At 39.1% G+C, this 15,211-nt stretch overlaps 1 protein-coding gene across 6 annotated transcripts in view; it reads right to left on the bottom strand.

Moving 5' to 3' along the window:
• wwox (WW domain containing oxidoreductase) overlaps window positions 1-14,724 on the bottom strand; it is a 1,184,285-nt gene extending 1,169,561 nt beyond the window's left edge. For all 6 annotated transcript variants that reach the window (XM_063067209.1, XM_063067210.1, XM_063067215.1 and 3 more), the window contains exon 1: window positions 14,570-14,724. In XM_063067209.1, the coding sequence (XP_062923279.1) occupies window positions 14,570-14,676 (107 nt within the window). In that variant the 5' untranslated portion in view covers window positions 14,677-14,724. The remainder of the gene's footprint in view (window positions 1-14,569) is intronic.
• Between the last annotated feature and the right edge of the window lie 487 nt (window positions 14,725-15,211).

The following is a 15,211-nucleotide window of genomic DNA, read 5'->3' as shown; positions in this document are numbered from 1 at the left end:
AAGGAGCCAACACACTTGACCACTGTTATACGATCATCAAGAATACTTATCATACCACCGCATGCCTGCATTTTGTAAAGTTCAATCAACTGGCTGTACTTCTACTCCCAGCGTATAAGCAGAAACTCGAGCCAGCAGCTTCAGTACTGAAAATCAAGAAAGTATGGTCAAGGGAGGTGGAAGAACCTTTACAGGACTGCTTTGAGTCAGTGGACTGGACAATATTCAGGGATTCATCTTCGGATCTGAATGAATACGTTACAGTTCTCTCCAACTTCATGAGTGTGTGCCACCAAAAGCCATGGATGAACCAGGAGATAACAGTCTGCTGAGAGCTAGATCTGTGGCATTAAAGACTGATGATCTAGAAGCTGTGCCAGCCAACTAGTGGGAATGTTGAAGGACATCTTCAATTTCTCATTGTTGTAGTTGGAGGTTCCTACCTGCTTCAAAAGGGTAACAATCATACCAGTGCCCAAGAACAGCAGGGCTAGCTGCCTCAACAGATATCATCCAGTTGCACTCGTATCTACTGTGATGGTGTGCTTTGAGAGGTTGGTCATGGCCAGAATCAATTCTTGCCTAAGCAAGGACCTGGACCCACTACAACTTGCCTATCACAATAGGTCTGCGGTAGTTGCAATCTCACTTATCTCTACTCAGCATTGGTTCAATTGGACAATAGCAATTTCAGGCTACTGTATATTGATTACAGCTCAGCGTTCAACACCCTCCGTACTAATTAACAAGCTCCAAAACCTGGGCCTCTGTAATTCCCTCCCAAATGGAACTTCAACTTTCCTCTTGGGAGACCACAGTCAATACAATCGGAAATAACATCTCATCCCTGCTGACAATTAACACCAGCGCACCTCAAAGATGCATGCTTAGCCACTACTCTACTCTTTCTACACCCCCAACTGTGTGGCTAGGCGTAGCTCAGGTGCCATCTATAAATTTTCTGATGACATAGCTATTGCTGGCAGAATTTCAGATGGTGATGAGGAAGCACACAGTAATGAGATAGATCAGCCAGTTGAGTGGTGTTGAAACAACAACCATGCACTCAGTATCAGCAAAACCGAAGAATTCATTGTGGACTTCAGGAAGGGAAGTCAAAGGAACACACACCAGTCTTCATCGAGAACTCAGCAGTGAAAAGGGTGAGCTGTTTCAAGTTCCTGGGTGTTGCTATCTCTAAAGATTTATCCTGGACTGAACATATTGATGCAATTACAAAGACACGCCATCAACTATATGTCATTAGTAGTTGAGGAAACTTGGTATGTTATCAAAGATTCTCAAAAATTTCTACAGATGTATTGTGAAGAACATTCTAACTGGTTGCATCGTTATCTGGTAGGCAAGAGCCACTATACAGGATAGGAAAAAGCTGCAGGAAGTTGCAAACTCAACCAGATTCGAGGCCATCTTCAAAAGGTGATGCCTCAAAAAGTTGGCATCTGTCATTAAGAACCCCCATCACCTGGAACATAACCTCTTCTCATTGCTACCATCAAGGAGGAGGTACTACAGCCTGAAGACACATGCTCACTGTTTTAGGAACAGTTTCTTCCCCACCACCATCAGATTTCGGACTGAACAATGAACTTATATACACTACATCACTTTTTTTTGCTCTCGTTTTGCACTACTTATAAATAAATATATATGCATCTTATTAGAATTCATAGTATTTCTATTATGTATTGCAATGTACTGCTGCCACAAAACAATATATTTCACAACATATGCCAGTGACATTAAACCTGATTCGGATATAATTATTGACTTCATCCACCACTTCCTTGTTCCCGCATTACTCCACCTCCAGCATTATTTTTCAGCTGTCTGATATCTACTCTTGCCTTTTTCACTCTTTATGTATCTGAAAAAACTTTTGATATCCTCTTTTTATATTATTGGCCGGCTTACCTTCATATTTCATCAGTTGCTGTCATTGTTTTTGTAGTTGCCTTCCATTTTTTTTATATTATATGCCCTCTCTTTTGCTTTTGTGCTGTCTTTGACTTCCCTTGTCAGCTACAGTTGCCTTATCCTCCCTTTGGAATACTTTCCTTCGCAATCCATCAGAGAATAACTTTTATTCTTAAAATGTAATAACAAGACAACCTTATTTCTAACAAATCATTCTATTCTTTTCATTTTGAACACAATGACCTCCTGGGACATGCCCAATATGGGTACTCCTCATGAAAGTAGAGCCACTTGATGTCCAGGGTGCAATTAGAGAGATCATGTAATGACATCTAGTCAAATATGGCCTATGTTTCCTCTCCTGAGGAACGTTACAACTATTATGATGGCTTTTTTAAGATACCTTATCAGTGAAGCTTCATAATTTGTGATTTACTCTCAAACGTGTCAACAAACACACACACACACACACACACACACACACACACACACACACACACACACACACAGAGCAGGCACCACAAGGGTGCAGCTGGAGATACTAAGGCTAGCATTTTCCCTTTCACCACCCCATAGTTTAACAAAAATAACACAAATATACTAACTCAACACAAAGGCAACCACCTCTAAGCTTCCTAATCTGCATGCTTCGATATCAGACACCACGTGTCATAAACCACATTGAATATTATCCTTTTGTCATTTGTCTTTAAAAAGCTATTTTATTTTCATTTTTCTCCATGCTTTACAATTCATCATTCCAACAAGCAAAAGGAATTAGAATCCAATTTACTATCCTTGCCCTTGGCATTCTCTAATTTCAGATGATTAAAAATAATAAGAGATGCATATAATTATTTTATCTCATTCACATGTTTTGAGCATAACTATCAAGCAATCAAACACAGAAGTGAGTATAAAGCACAGTTACAATACCAACATTCAAATCTTCTGCACAATAGTAATAATATCCCTCTCATCTGAGTCTACACTGGATCAAACTTTTCAAAAATAGTGCAATACTGGGCCCAAGAAAAAATCATACATGATCCAGTCTCTAATTATAGCACACAATGAAAATAAGGCCCATAAATAATAAAAATCAATATCTGTATACTGAGAATTAAATAAGCTAGAGAGTAAAAGGAGCACTGGTTACAATTCAAGGACATCCTAGGCTTGAAACAAAAGGAAAAATTAATCCTTATAGCTTTAAAGCATCAGATAAACCACAAGAGCAGTGTAACTTGCACAAATTGTGTATATTTTGTTAACATATTAAATGTGATGAGTTCTTCAGCCCAAGGAGTATATTTTAATTACAGTATGCAGAACAAACGCATATTCACTAAAAACATAGCAGTTCTTGGACCTTTTATAACTCTATCCATCATAATGCACCTACAATTCAAATGCATATTTAGTACCTTAACAAAATCATATCATAAAGTACTCATTCCCTGACATTTGAGAAAATAAGGTAAAACAGTTTCTACAGTGGAAAATCAAAAACTGGAAGGCACAAGTTTATGGCAATCAGAAAAAATCATGTCAATAAAGTAACTTTCAAAAGAAAATTTCATAAGTACTTAAATGTGGAAAAACTTGTGAGTTTTGGCTTTGAAGAAATATGAACAATAAAGAGACAACAACAAAAGGACCTGCCTCCATAATCTTACAATGTAATGACCACTTCGACAGGAGAAAACAATTTTTGTCCAATAATGTGTAATCCTCAGAATGTTATACATTGGACACCACTGTATAAAGATGTTGGGCAAGCATTATCTCGAATAATGATTATTCAAATTTTCTTGAAGAATTTCATGTTTAGGCAATCCCTGTTTGAATAAAATTATATCAAACAGGGAGCAAATAAGATCAATAAAAAGAGAACAAAAGAACAGTGAGTTTCATTTAAGATCATGCTGATGCATTTGCATTACTATATCACAAAACATTTATTTTTAAATTTGCAACACAGGAGAGTTCTGAGTAGAATCAGAGTAACGCATCACAATTTAAAATTCTAATGACTAAACATTTAGTTGATACTCAAAATCTAAAACAGAATATGCTTTTGTGTAGCCCTTCTACAGCCTATGAAATTCTCAATCCCAACTATAATCAATGGATAACCTTTGCAGTGCTGTCATTTTTCTTATGTGGATATACACAACTTAATATGGAATACTGAGCACTACAGCAAAGAGCAGATTATTTGACCCATATAGTCTGTGTCTGCCTAATCTCATTTACTCACACTCCATAGCACTCCATGCTCCTTTTATCCGTGTACTCAAACTTCTCTTAAATGTTGCAAATGAACCTGCATTCACCACTTCTGCTGGCAGTTCATTCCACACTCTCACCACCCTCTGAGCAAAGTTGTTCCCCTTCAGGTTCCCCTTAAATATTTCAACTTTCACCCTAAACCTATGACCTCTAGTTCTAGTATCACATGTCCTGAGGGGGGAAAACCTGCATGTATTTACCCTATCTATACCCCTCATAATTTTAAAGTCTCGAAGATCTACCTCTTATTCTCCAAAGTTCTGGGAAACAAAGTCTAACCTATTCAATTGATCCCTTTAACTCAGGTCCTCAAGTTCCAGCAACTTCCCTGTAAATTTTCTTTACACTCTTTTAAGCTTATTGATATCTTTGCTGTAAGTAGGTGATCAAAACTCCAAATTCAGCCTCACCGATGTCTTATACAACTTTAACATAACATCCAACTTCTGTATTCAGTGCTCTGATTATGAAGGCCAATGTGCCAAAGCTCTGTTTATGACCCTATTGACCTGTGACACCACCATCAAGGATTTATGGATCTCTATTCCCGGATCCCTTTGTTTCATCGCACATTTCAGTGCCCAACCATTCATGTGTAAGTCCTACCCTGCCAAACTGCAACACCTCACACATCTGCATTTGAGACTTGAGCAAGGTTTTGCAAATAATGAATACCAGTAACTATACAATCTGTCCTTACCGCAACAGATTAAATGTAATATTGGCCTAGATGTAAAACAAACACCTTGGTCATCTTTAGGTAGTACTATATATTGTAGTATCAATCTTGGCAAGTTGACAGGTTCTCATTTTAATGCCTTACCAGAAATACATAACATCCCAACAGCTTAATGATCCTGCACCAACTTTGTGAATTGTTTCTGGATTAATTAACTCTATTTGATGCCTACTCAAAGGGACACAAGATTTGAGCACAAAGAAAGTAATTGCTTCTGAATATTTTGGAGGCAGGACTGACTAGGCCATTGTTCTAGCCGAGCTAAAGTATCTATTAAAATTATACTTCCACTAATGACAAATTCAGGAGGCAATAGCTGGGAAAAATTCTTCGCATCTACCTTTTTGAATAGGCAAATATGTGCAGGTCTTGAGATTTCTTCCACCCATTTGGGAGAGCAAGCAGGGCTGATCTTTATTGTCACATTATTACCTTGAGTGGCAGTCTAGAATTTTGTGCTCAGCTCCACAGAATGGGATTTGGATCCACAGCCTTCCTACACAGGTGAGTCTTATGCACTGAACCATTGTTCATGGGGACCCAAAGTATTAAAATATGACTTAATCTTTAGTTATTTCAAGAATTTCCAAATTCAATGACTTAGTAACATCCCAAGCATGCCAAGCAGTATCATGGTCAGTCTATTTTATTGGCTTAATAAATACATCATTTAAACACATTTATATAATAAGTTTAACACTTTGTCCCAAAGTACCTCAAAGATGCATTAACTGACAAAATCAACCCTAACCAAAATACATAAAGCTAGGTTTTAAGGAACATTGTAGAGAAAGAAAAAGAAGCAGGGATGCTAGGAAATAAATTCTATTGAAAAATAAAAGAAAGTATGCTGGGCATAATAATATTGAAAAAAAGCAGGTGAAGCAACATCTATAGAAAGAGCTCCCTCTTCAAGTGGAAGAACATTCTTCAGAGAAAAAAAATACTACTTAAGGACATGACTACCGGAAAGAACGAATAAAGATCAAGAAGATCAGACAAGAAAAAGGACAGATATCTCACTGCTGTAGAACGGTAGGGTCATAATGAGATTTGAGGAGTTTAGAACTGGAGAGAATCACAGATATCTCAGTAAGTTTTAGAAGTCGAAAAACAAAATAAGATTTTTAAAAATAATTACTTTGTTGAACTGGGAGCCACTGTAGGTCAACAAGCACTTAACGAGTGAGCAACTTCCGTCCAAGAATTTTGTATTACACCCTATCCTCGTTATACGCGAGGGATACGTTCCTCAAAGTTGATGCATAATGTGAAATCGCATAATGTGAATAATTATTTAAATGGAGAAAATAGGGATGCGTTCCAGAAGGCTCCCTAAATATGTTTTATCTATAATTTATTCACATTTTTATACCAATACGACACAAAAGCAGTATTACAAGACAACATTTATATTATATTTAATCAATTTAAGGTAATATTTAATGCAATAAATCATAGAAAGTTAACATACTCTGGTGTACAGTACTCACCAACAGTGGCAGGTGTGTTCACTCTGGGAGATGAATGGTTGTTGTGGTGTCGGGCAGCTTTACACGGATAAGGTGGATGGTTGTGGTCGTCAGGATAATAACAAGCACAGCAAGGGGTGAAGGAAGATTCACAGAACTCTTAGAACTGCCGGCAGCAGAAGATTACAGCAATTTGCATAAAATGGTGAGGGTTGTTTGCTTGGCAGCATTTTGTTTTAAATTTGCTTGTAGGGAAGAAGGGTTGACAGCAGGGAACTACTGAAATGCTGACTCCGTTCTAAACTTGGGTCCACGTCCATTGCCATTTGTGCCAAGTGTTCTGACTTCTACCATTCCCTCACCGTTGGTAAACTCCCAGGATTTTCAAAATCGTCTGTTGCTTGCAGCATCTTAAAGATAGTTTGCCATAAAAATAATACGCACGCCTTGAATGTGGATCACACCTTGGTCGAGTGGTTGAATCAGCAATGTTGTGTTAAGCAGCAGGAAACGCACTGTTATGTTAGAATGAATGCTGTCCAAATGTTTAGGATGGGCTGGCGCATTGTCAAGCAACAAAAGAACTTTAAAGGCAAGATTCTGTTCCCGGCAGTAGTGTCCCAGAGCTGTGTTACCTTCAGCTGATGCCGCGCTGTTTATAATTTCCAACTTTTTTTCAAGTATTAAAGCGGTTCTCTGTCGTTCGGCTGACGGCCCAAAACATGACATCGGACGCTTAGGAGACACAGTTAAATATTTCAAGCGCAAAAATCACTGCACCGTAGGTAAAACCAACAGAAGTTTAAGATCGCGCATCCACACCTTGCCAAAACCAATGCGAGAGTGGCGGGAGAGAGATTGTGAGGCGCACGCACCTGACTTGTATTGGCGGGAAACCGGTGCTTCTCATCCCAACAGTGAGACTGTGAGGTGTGCGCACGTGACTTGTATTGGCGGGAAGGCAGTGCTCCTCGCATAACTGTGAATTTTGGACACATATAACGAGACGTTGGTAGAAATAGGTTCCTCGCATAACTGTGAATCCGCATAGTCTGAAGGCGCATACAACGTGGATAGGGTGTACTTCATAGTTACGGAGGACAGACAATAGGACATCAGCAAGATTGTGCTAGTAATAAGAAAAGCTGTGGTCCCAACCCAATCTTTAAGACTTTTATTAGATTACATCTCAGCCTCCAGTTTCAACATACATTTCCTACCAGTCCAAAAAGCAACCTTTCACTGATATTGTTTCCAGTGACTTAAAGACAAGATCTTATTCATATTGCCACAAGTTCTTTTTCTATGGCTTTCAACATTGGCAACAAGCCTATTCCACAGTACCTCATGAAACACCTCCTGAAGTCCATATGTTCACAACACCCAAACTTCCCGTTTATTCCTCAAAAATTCTACTAAGATACGTGGACATTGGCCTTGAACAAATCCATGCCAATGTACTCTAATCCAATCATATTTAAATAAGCCACTGCTAGTTCTGCCACTGATTGTGTCTCACATTTACCCCACCAGCTAGGTAGGGCTAGCTTAATCCCTATACCCTTTTTTGATCCAAGATGGATACCATGGGCACCACAGTAGCGTAGTGCTTAGCGTGATGTTATTACAGCTCAGGGTATTCCAGAGTTCCGAGTTCATCTCCAGTGCCGTTCTGTAAGAAGACTCTGTACATCCTCCCCGTGGAATGTATGGGCGCTCCAGTTTCTCCAATTGGTCATTATAAATTGGCCCATGACTAGTTAAGAGTTAGTTGGGTTTATCAGGGGTTCCTGAGGCAACGTGGCTCAAAGGGCCAGAAGGGCCTACTCAACAGTGTATCGCTAAAATAAAAATTATTTTTAAAAAAAGATGAAAATATGCAATTATCCTGTTATTAGGCAATACCCCCGCACCAAGAAGCAATTGAAAGATTACCACCAGAGCCCCTACAATGTCCTCCCTCAAAACTTTGATGTGTTCCATTTGTACTAGTGTATTTAACCATTTTATGTTTTGCTAGCCTTTTTACAACTTACTCTTTTTCAATCTTTAGTATATCCCAGAATCTCAAAGATTTACGTCTGTGGTTCAAAAGAGGGGAGCCATGGAGTCATAAGTAGCTAGCCATCTGGACACAAGCTGGGGTCTGAACAGCCCCGGCTGGGTCACCTGGAGGAGGCTGTATGATGTTGAAAGACCTGAAACACGCGATGATTCCAGGAACATCACTGAAGATGTGTTCAGAAGCATCAATAGATGTATGTACATAACAAGAGTGAAACAAGAACTTAGCAGTTATATCTCAATGAGGGATTGAACAACCTGAGGTTCGATCTCTCAATAGATCAGCTGAGGTATAATATAATAAAACTCTTAATGATTGGGCTGGATCATCCTAATCCGCCCAACTTCGCCATCCACGGTTCCCATCTGCCAAACTCTGCTGATACATTCAGCACCTGCTGCTGAAGGCCAGTGAACAGTTTCTGAAAACCTCAAATTGTTAGTGAAAAAGGAATCGCTGGGAATCATAAGAAAATTGAGAAAGTTTGTAATGAATTTGTTATTAGAATAGTTTGATGGGAAAATAAGCCAATAGTGGAAGTGGATTAAAGCTTATTTAGAAGAAGTGAGTACTTGGAACAAAGTGTTTAGACTACAAGTAGAGCAAGCCAGATCAGAGGTAAACGAATGAAGATGGTGATATAAATTAAGTGCAGAAGAGCAATTACAAGGTAAACACAAGGTCAGGACAGAAGGACAAGTCAGTAAATTTGAGCACCCATTTGCAAAGAGAACAGGGAATCTGCTGTCTGGCAAAGTTCTATCTGTCATGCAGATAGAGGCAACCAAGAAGAGATAAAACAAAAATAAAAAAACAAAGTGGGTTAATGATAAATTATGGTGAAATTTAAAATCCACAACTATAGTAATGTAAATACATAAACTGTGGCAAGTCTTTATGGAGTCTGTGAAGAATCTTTGAAATCTCACTGTTGGTGCTCCCCAGTGCACATGGCCGGAATAAACTAAATTGTTCAAGCTCCTTGCAACTGCCACACAAGAGATCTTCGAGTGCTGTCCCATTTTGAGCTGCAATTAATATGGCAAATGGATCCGACATTCAAACCTGCAAGTTTACCACATAAACTTCTCCAACAGCCATGACATGCAAGAACTTTCCAATAGATTTATCTAGTCCGTTATGAAAAAAACCTAATGGGACTGCCATAACTATGAGATCAAAACTAGTGAGAGGAACGTTAAGTACAGAGCACCATTCAAAATGAAAAGATTAAGATCTTCTTTAGTCACATTATTTTAGTCCTCAACAGCTTTGATTCCAAAACATCAAAAGAATTGCTATTCTGCTGATTTCACTATGGACATTCCATACAAAATAAAGATCTTTAGCACTTCCACTATTTAGAGATCAAAACTTCAGTGGTAGCCTTCTTAAAATACACTCATTGTAGGCACCAACATCGAGATATTGGGTACACAAGTATATACACATAGATATTTTTATTGTAGTATCATGAGCCAACAATGTACATATGCAACCACAAAGAGAGCCATCAACACCTCTACATTCTTAGAACCGTAAGGAGATCTGGCACAGCATCAAGTACTCTACCTTCCACAGATGCACTGTTGCAAGTATCCTTACTCACTACATCACAGCCTGGTATAGCAATTCCAATGCACAAGAGGCTGCAGAGAATTATGCACACAGACCAGTCAACCATGAGTAAAACCCTTCTTGCTCCTGACAGCAGCTACAAGAGAAACTACTTCAAGAAGGCAGCATCTATCATCAAGATCCCCACTACCCCCACATACCTGCACAACCCTAACCTTGCCTCAGTAATAGAATGCTACAAACCACTGCTTACACAACCATGGAGTTGTTTTCAATTGTGCCTTTGTTTTTTTATATATATTAAGGCCTTCTTTGTGCAGTTTTTTCCCACTTTGTGGCATAATGCATTACGTGTATACTGTATATTGTGTTGTTTGCACTTACATGTTTGTGATGCTGCTGCAAGTAAGTTTTTCATTGTACCTGTGCCTCACTGTACTTCTGCACATGACAATGAACTTGACTTAAAGCATATGTTTCATACAAGCAATCATCTTTTATTCTAACTTGTCAGCTTAAACATATTGTCACAAAAGGCAGTTAAGGTAACTGTCATGGATATATTTAAGCACAGTGGAGAAAGGAATACAGGGGTAACTGGATTATGAATCACCTAATTTAAGGAAATATAATCCACAAATTCCCCCATACATTTTTAAAGCATTTTTGAAGCTGGTAAACACATTTCATGGCATTCATTAATGACTACATACAGTCTAAACTCCAATAGTTTAGTTATGAGGATGTTGGGGTAATTACACGATGAAATAACCTCTACAACTGTATATAAGATAAAACTTTATTTATTACTCAGTCAGAAATATATACTTTAAAATACAAAATGTAAGCATTCAGGTATGAAAAAAAATGCATGAAAAAGTAGTCGTGCAAAATACAGAAGTGCAATGAAACCATATACTTAGACACTTAAGGAGGAGGAGTTGTAGAGTCTGAAAGCCACAGGGAAAAAGGATCTCCTGTGGCGTACAGTGGTGCACCTTGGTGAAATCATAGGTGCTCCTGTTTTTCCAGTGCGTCATGGAGAGGCTGAGAGGAATTGCCAATGATGCTCCGTAGCTTCCACAGCATCCTCCTTTAGACACAACCACTAGGGAATCCAGTTCCACCCCCAGAACAGAACCAGATTATTGATCTTCTTGGCGAAAGCTGCTCTCACCCTGCTGCCCTAGCAGACTACAGCACAGAATGCCGGCCACTTCTGAAGCAAGGAACATCTGCAGAATTGTACTGCAGACGTTGAATGACTGGAGCCTCCTCAGGAAGTACAGTCAGCTCTGTCTCTTCTTGTACAGAGCCCCTGTATTTTTAGTCCAGTCTAGTTTATTGTCCAGGTGAGCTCTCAGGTATTTGTAGTCCCGGACGACTTCCACATCCATTCCCTTGATGGAGATGGGAATACAGGATGTTTTCACCTTCCTGAAGTCCACCACCAACTCCTTTGTCTTAGTGAAGTGGAGCTGCAGGTGATTCAGCCCAAACCACTCAACAATGTTGTCCACCATTCTTCTGTACTCAGTCTCTTGACCCCGGTTGATACAGCCCACAACTGCTGAATCATCCAAAAAACCTCTGCAGGTGGCAGGACCAACTTGTAACTGAAGCCCAAGGTGTAGATGGTGAACAGGAAAGGGGACATGGCAGTTCCCTGAGATGCTCCTGTGCTGCTAACCACAGTATCTGGTACACAGCTCCGCAATCTCTCACAGAGTGATGCAGTATGGGTTACTATAGAAATATGTATTTCTGACAAAAGGAGAAAGCAGCTTAATGGCAGTTCTCTGAAATGGAAACCTTACATAACCCAGGGACTCCCTGTAATAAGTTAGGAGAGAATACAAAGGTTCATGACAATACCACAGAAAAAAAAGGAGGAAGGAGGCTGCACATGTACATTATAACCTTTGTCATGGACACTTCATGCTGAATGACATGTTTTTGATTCTTTTATACAGGAAAGATAATGATATGTAGAGTTAGGTGTCTACAATGAATGGATTTCAAGAAGCCAAGCAGCCAGTGCTGATGTCCTGCATCTACAAATGGTGAGGCTACTGTTGTCCTTATATATATGGAATATATTTATGGTAAATAATTGTTTTTAACATTGAGAAAATTAAAGCTACTGAGAACCAAAATGATTTTCATGAGCACAATACATTGAAACCTAGCACATTAAGCCAAAAAGGGCAACAAATTGTTAGCTTTTATTTCAAAATGCTTTGAACTCAAACACAAGTTAAAACTTTATTTGTCACGATTAGATCTCCATCCAGAATAACGTGCAGTCATTGACACTGTATTCCAGGACTTGTCATAAATAGTGTATCAATGTGGCATCAATTTGAAGATGCCAGAGCTTAAGGTGGCATAACTTCATTTGTATTCATTTTAGACAGATGAGAGATGAATTGAAATGTTTAAAATTATAGAATTATTAAATAAGTAAATGTAAAATAAGGAAGGATGAAGACATTGAGTCAATTACTGTATGTCTATCCCAGCAAAACTCAACCATGATTTAAACCCACTACACTGTATGTACAGATTCTCTTCTACCAAATCAAAATCCAAAAAAAAAATGAAGGTAGTTCCTGAAAATTAGAGCCTGACTATTCAGGCATGCAATCACTAAGTGTTCATAAAAATCTGCGACTCGTTCACCTTAAGCCAACAACATTGAAGGAAATTAAAATTTAAAGACTGTGATCAATAGGTCCTTTGAGTGTAGGCTTAGAATTTTGAAGCCTATGCATCCTGCTAATAACAGAAGTAAATGAAACAGCACGGCTGCCTATGGAAAAAATCTGACTTTGGAAATAAGAGTATCAGAGGTCATCAGTAAAAAATTACAAAATTAAATGAACTAAATTCAAAATGTGTGTCAACTGCATTTTCCTGTAAGAAGCTCACTGAATGAACGCTCAACGATAAATGGGGGGAACAAATCAGATATCTTTTACAGGTCCTTTAAATATCCGGCTGCTGGGGTAAATAGAACTGTTCAAAATGCAGCTTCATTACTTCCTAGCAAATCCAAACAAGTACTTTCATGTTATCTGAATGAAACAGTTGATGGAGGTATAATGTGGGGAAAAAATGAAAGAATGTACTTTTAATTCCTTTGAGGACACTTAGATCAAGGCTTGGCACTGCAGAAGGTACAAATTTCACCAGTCAGAATACTCATGCTTGATGGGAAGAACTGACTGTTTATAAATAAAAATGCCACGTTTAGAAACAATTAACTGATATTTCATATCTATTGTATTTCAGTCCCTTAGAACGGCTAATTTTAGATTAGCCTTGGTTTTCAGAAACGTGAGCCTTTCAGTAGTATGAACAGCTATGTAATAAAGTACACCAAAGAATTTAGCATTTAATTAAAAGGTAATTTTTGAATTTTGTATCGAATCAATGCTGATGACCAGAGATGATTGTAATCAGCTTCTCTCAAGTGCCAGGATAACCTGATCACCACAACATACAATTCCAAAAGCAGGAAGGTTATCTTTGCTGAATTCCATATCGAAGCAATCTGCTCGCTTAGGTAGTTGGATGAAAAGTCAAGGAAACAAACGTAGCCTTAGCCAAACATTTTAATACATGTTGGAATGCCAATGATATGATATTCTGTATTGAAAAAAGTGGTGCAAATTTTTAACAGCTGTCCCTTTATCCTCCTCTCAAATTTGGGAATGGTGCAGGGTACACTGATGTACTGTAATAACTGACAAGTTTGATTTCTGTCGGAAATTGCAGCTCTCTCAGCAATGTAGGAAGGCAAGTGGAATTATTAGCATAGTCAAACATGTGGCAGCAACAATGTTGCAACAATTTAGTTACACTATGATTTAAAAGTTATCGCCCCTACTTTTCAAGATTCCCACTGGAATGGCAGTGTCAAAATGTGCAGTATTTCAAATGTGGATTATGCTCACACGCAGTTTTTGTGTGTGCACAGCAGACGTTTAAATAATCATCTGAGTTCAGGGAGAAGAGAAGCCAGGAAATTGCATGTAATCACAAGGAATTAGCGTTACTAGTTATGCGAAATGAAGCGTTTTGCTTCAAAAACGATGTTTTCAAGGAACGCAGCTAACACGTCCCCATTTTCTGTTCAATTATAAGATGCATGTATTAGAAAATATTGCTAATTTTATAAGAGTTTTGTGTGTATAAACTCCCCACCCCCATTCATATAAGGCCCAATAAATTATACTTTCCAGACTGATGATCTATTATTGCAATGGCATTGTGCATCAGACAGAAATGTACATTGCAGAATGAAGTGTGAGCAAATTAAATAAAGTTAGTTGGGGGGTCCCAAAGATTTAAAAAGTTTCAGCAATGCGTTTGGCTTTGGTTGCTCTAGGAAAAGCGTGACAACTAACTCTGCAAATGACATGGAATCGATGTATATTTTTCCCCTGCCTCTCTTTATTTGTCTGCTTGTTTCCTTACTTGGCGTAGTAAACCCAGCCGTCTTTGGTAGTTCTCTCCTCCCAGCCAGGAGGCAGCTCGTCCTCGCTGTCGGTGTCGTCCAACCCCGCGTACTTCAGAGCAGACATCCCTGCTTCCCTTTCTCTCCTCCCCTCCAGCCGCCGTTGTCAAGAGCAACTCGGCGGCACTCGCCCCACCCCCTCACCGACTGTTTACATGCGTCACTTCCCCCAACAGGGCGCCAGTGAAAGTGCGCATGCGCCCCCACCGCCTGGCCTGATGGGAGTTGTTGTTCCGCATGTGGCCAAGACGTGAAAAATAAGGGTGAACGTTAGTCCTGACGAAGGGTCTCGGCCTGAAACGTCGACTGCACCTCTTCCTATCGATGCTGCCTGGCCTGCTGCGTTCACCAGCAACTTTGATGTATGTTGCTTGAATTTCCAGCATCTGCAGAATTCCTGTTGTTTGGTGAATGTATCATTGACGTTTCCGCAAGTCCTTATATGCAATCAAAAACTTTCACAAGAAAAATATAAAATAACGCATAAATTACACAAAATCACCCAAGAAAGAGCACAATTAAGAACAATTTAAAAATTCCTTTGTGGTGCAAAGTGGGCAGAGTGATGGAATAGTGAGGTAGAGGTTAGGGCTCAAACCACA

Source organism: Mobula hypostoma, chromosome 14 (assembly GCF_963921235.1).
Source record: "Mobula hypostoma chromosome 14, sMobHyp1.1, whole genome shotgun sequence".
Lineage (NCBI taxonomy): Eukaryota > Metazoa > Chordata > Chondrichthyes > Myliobatiformes > Myliobatidae > Mobula > Mobula hypostoma.
This window is presented reverse-complemented; position numbering and strand designations above follow the sequence as displayed.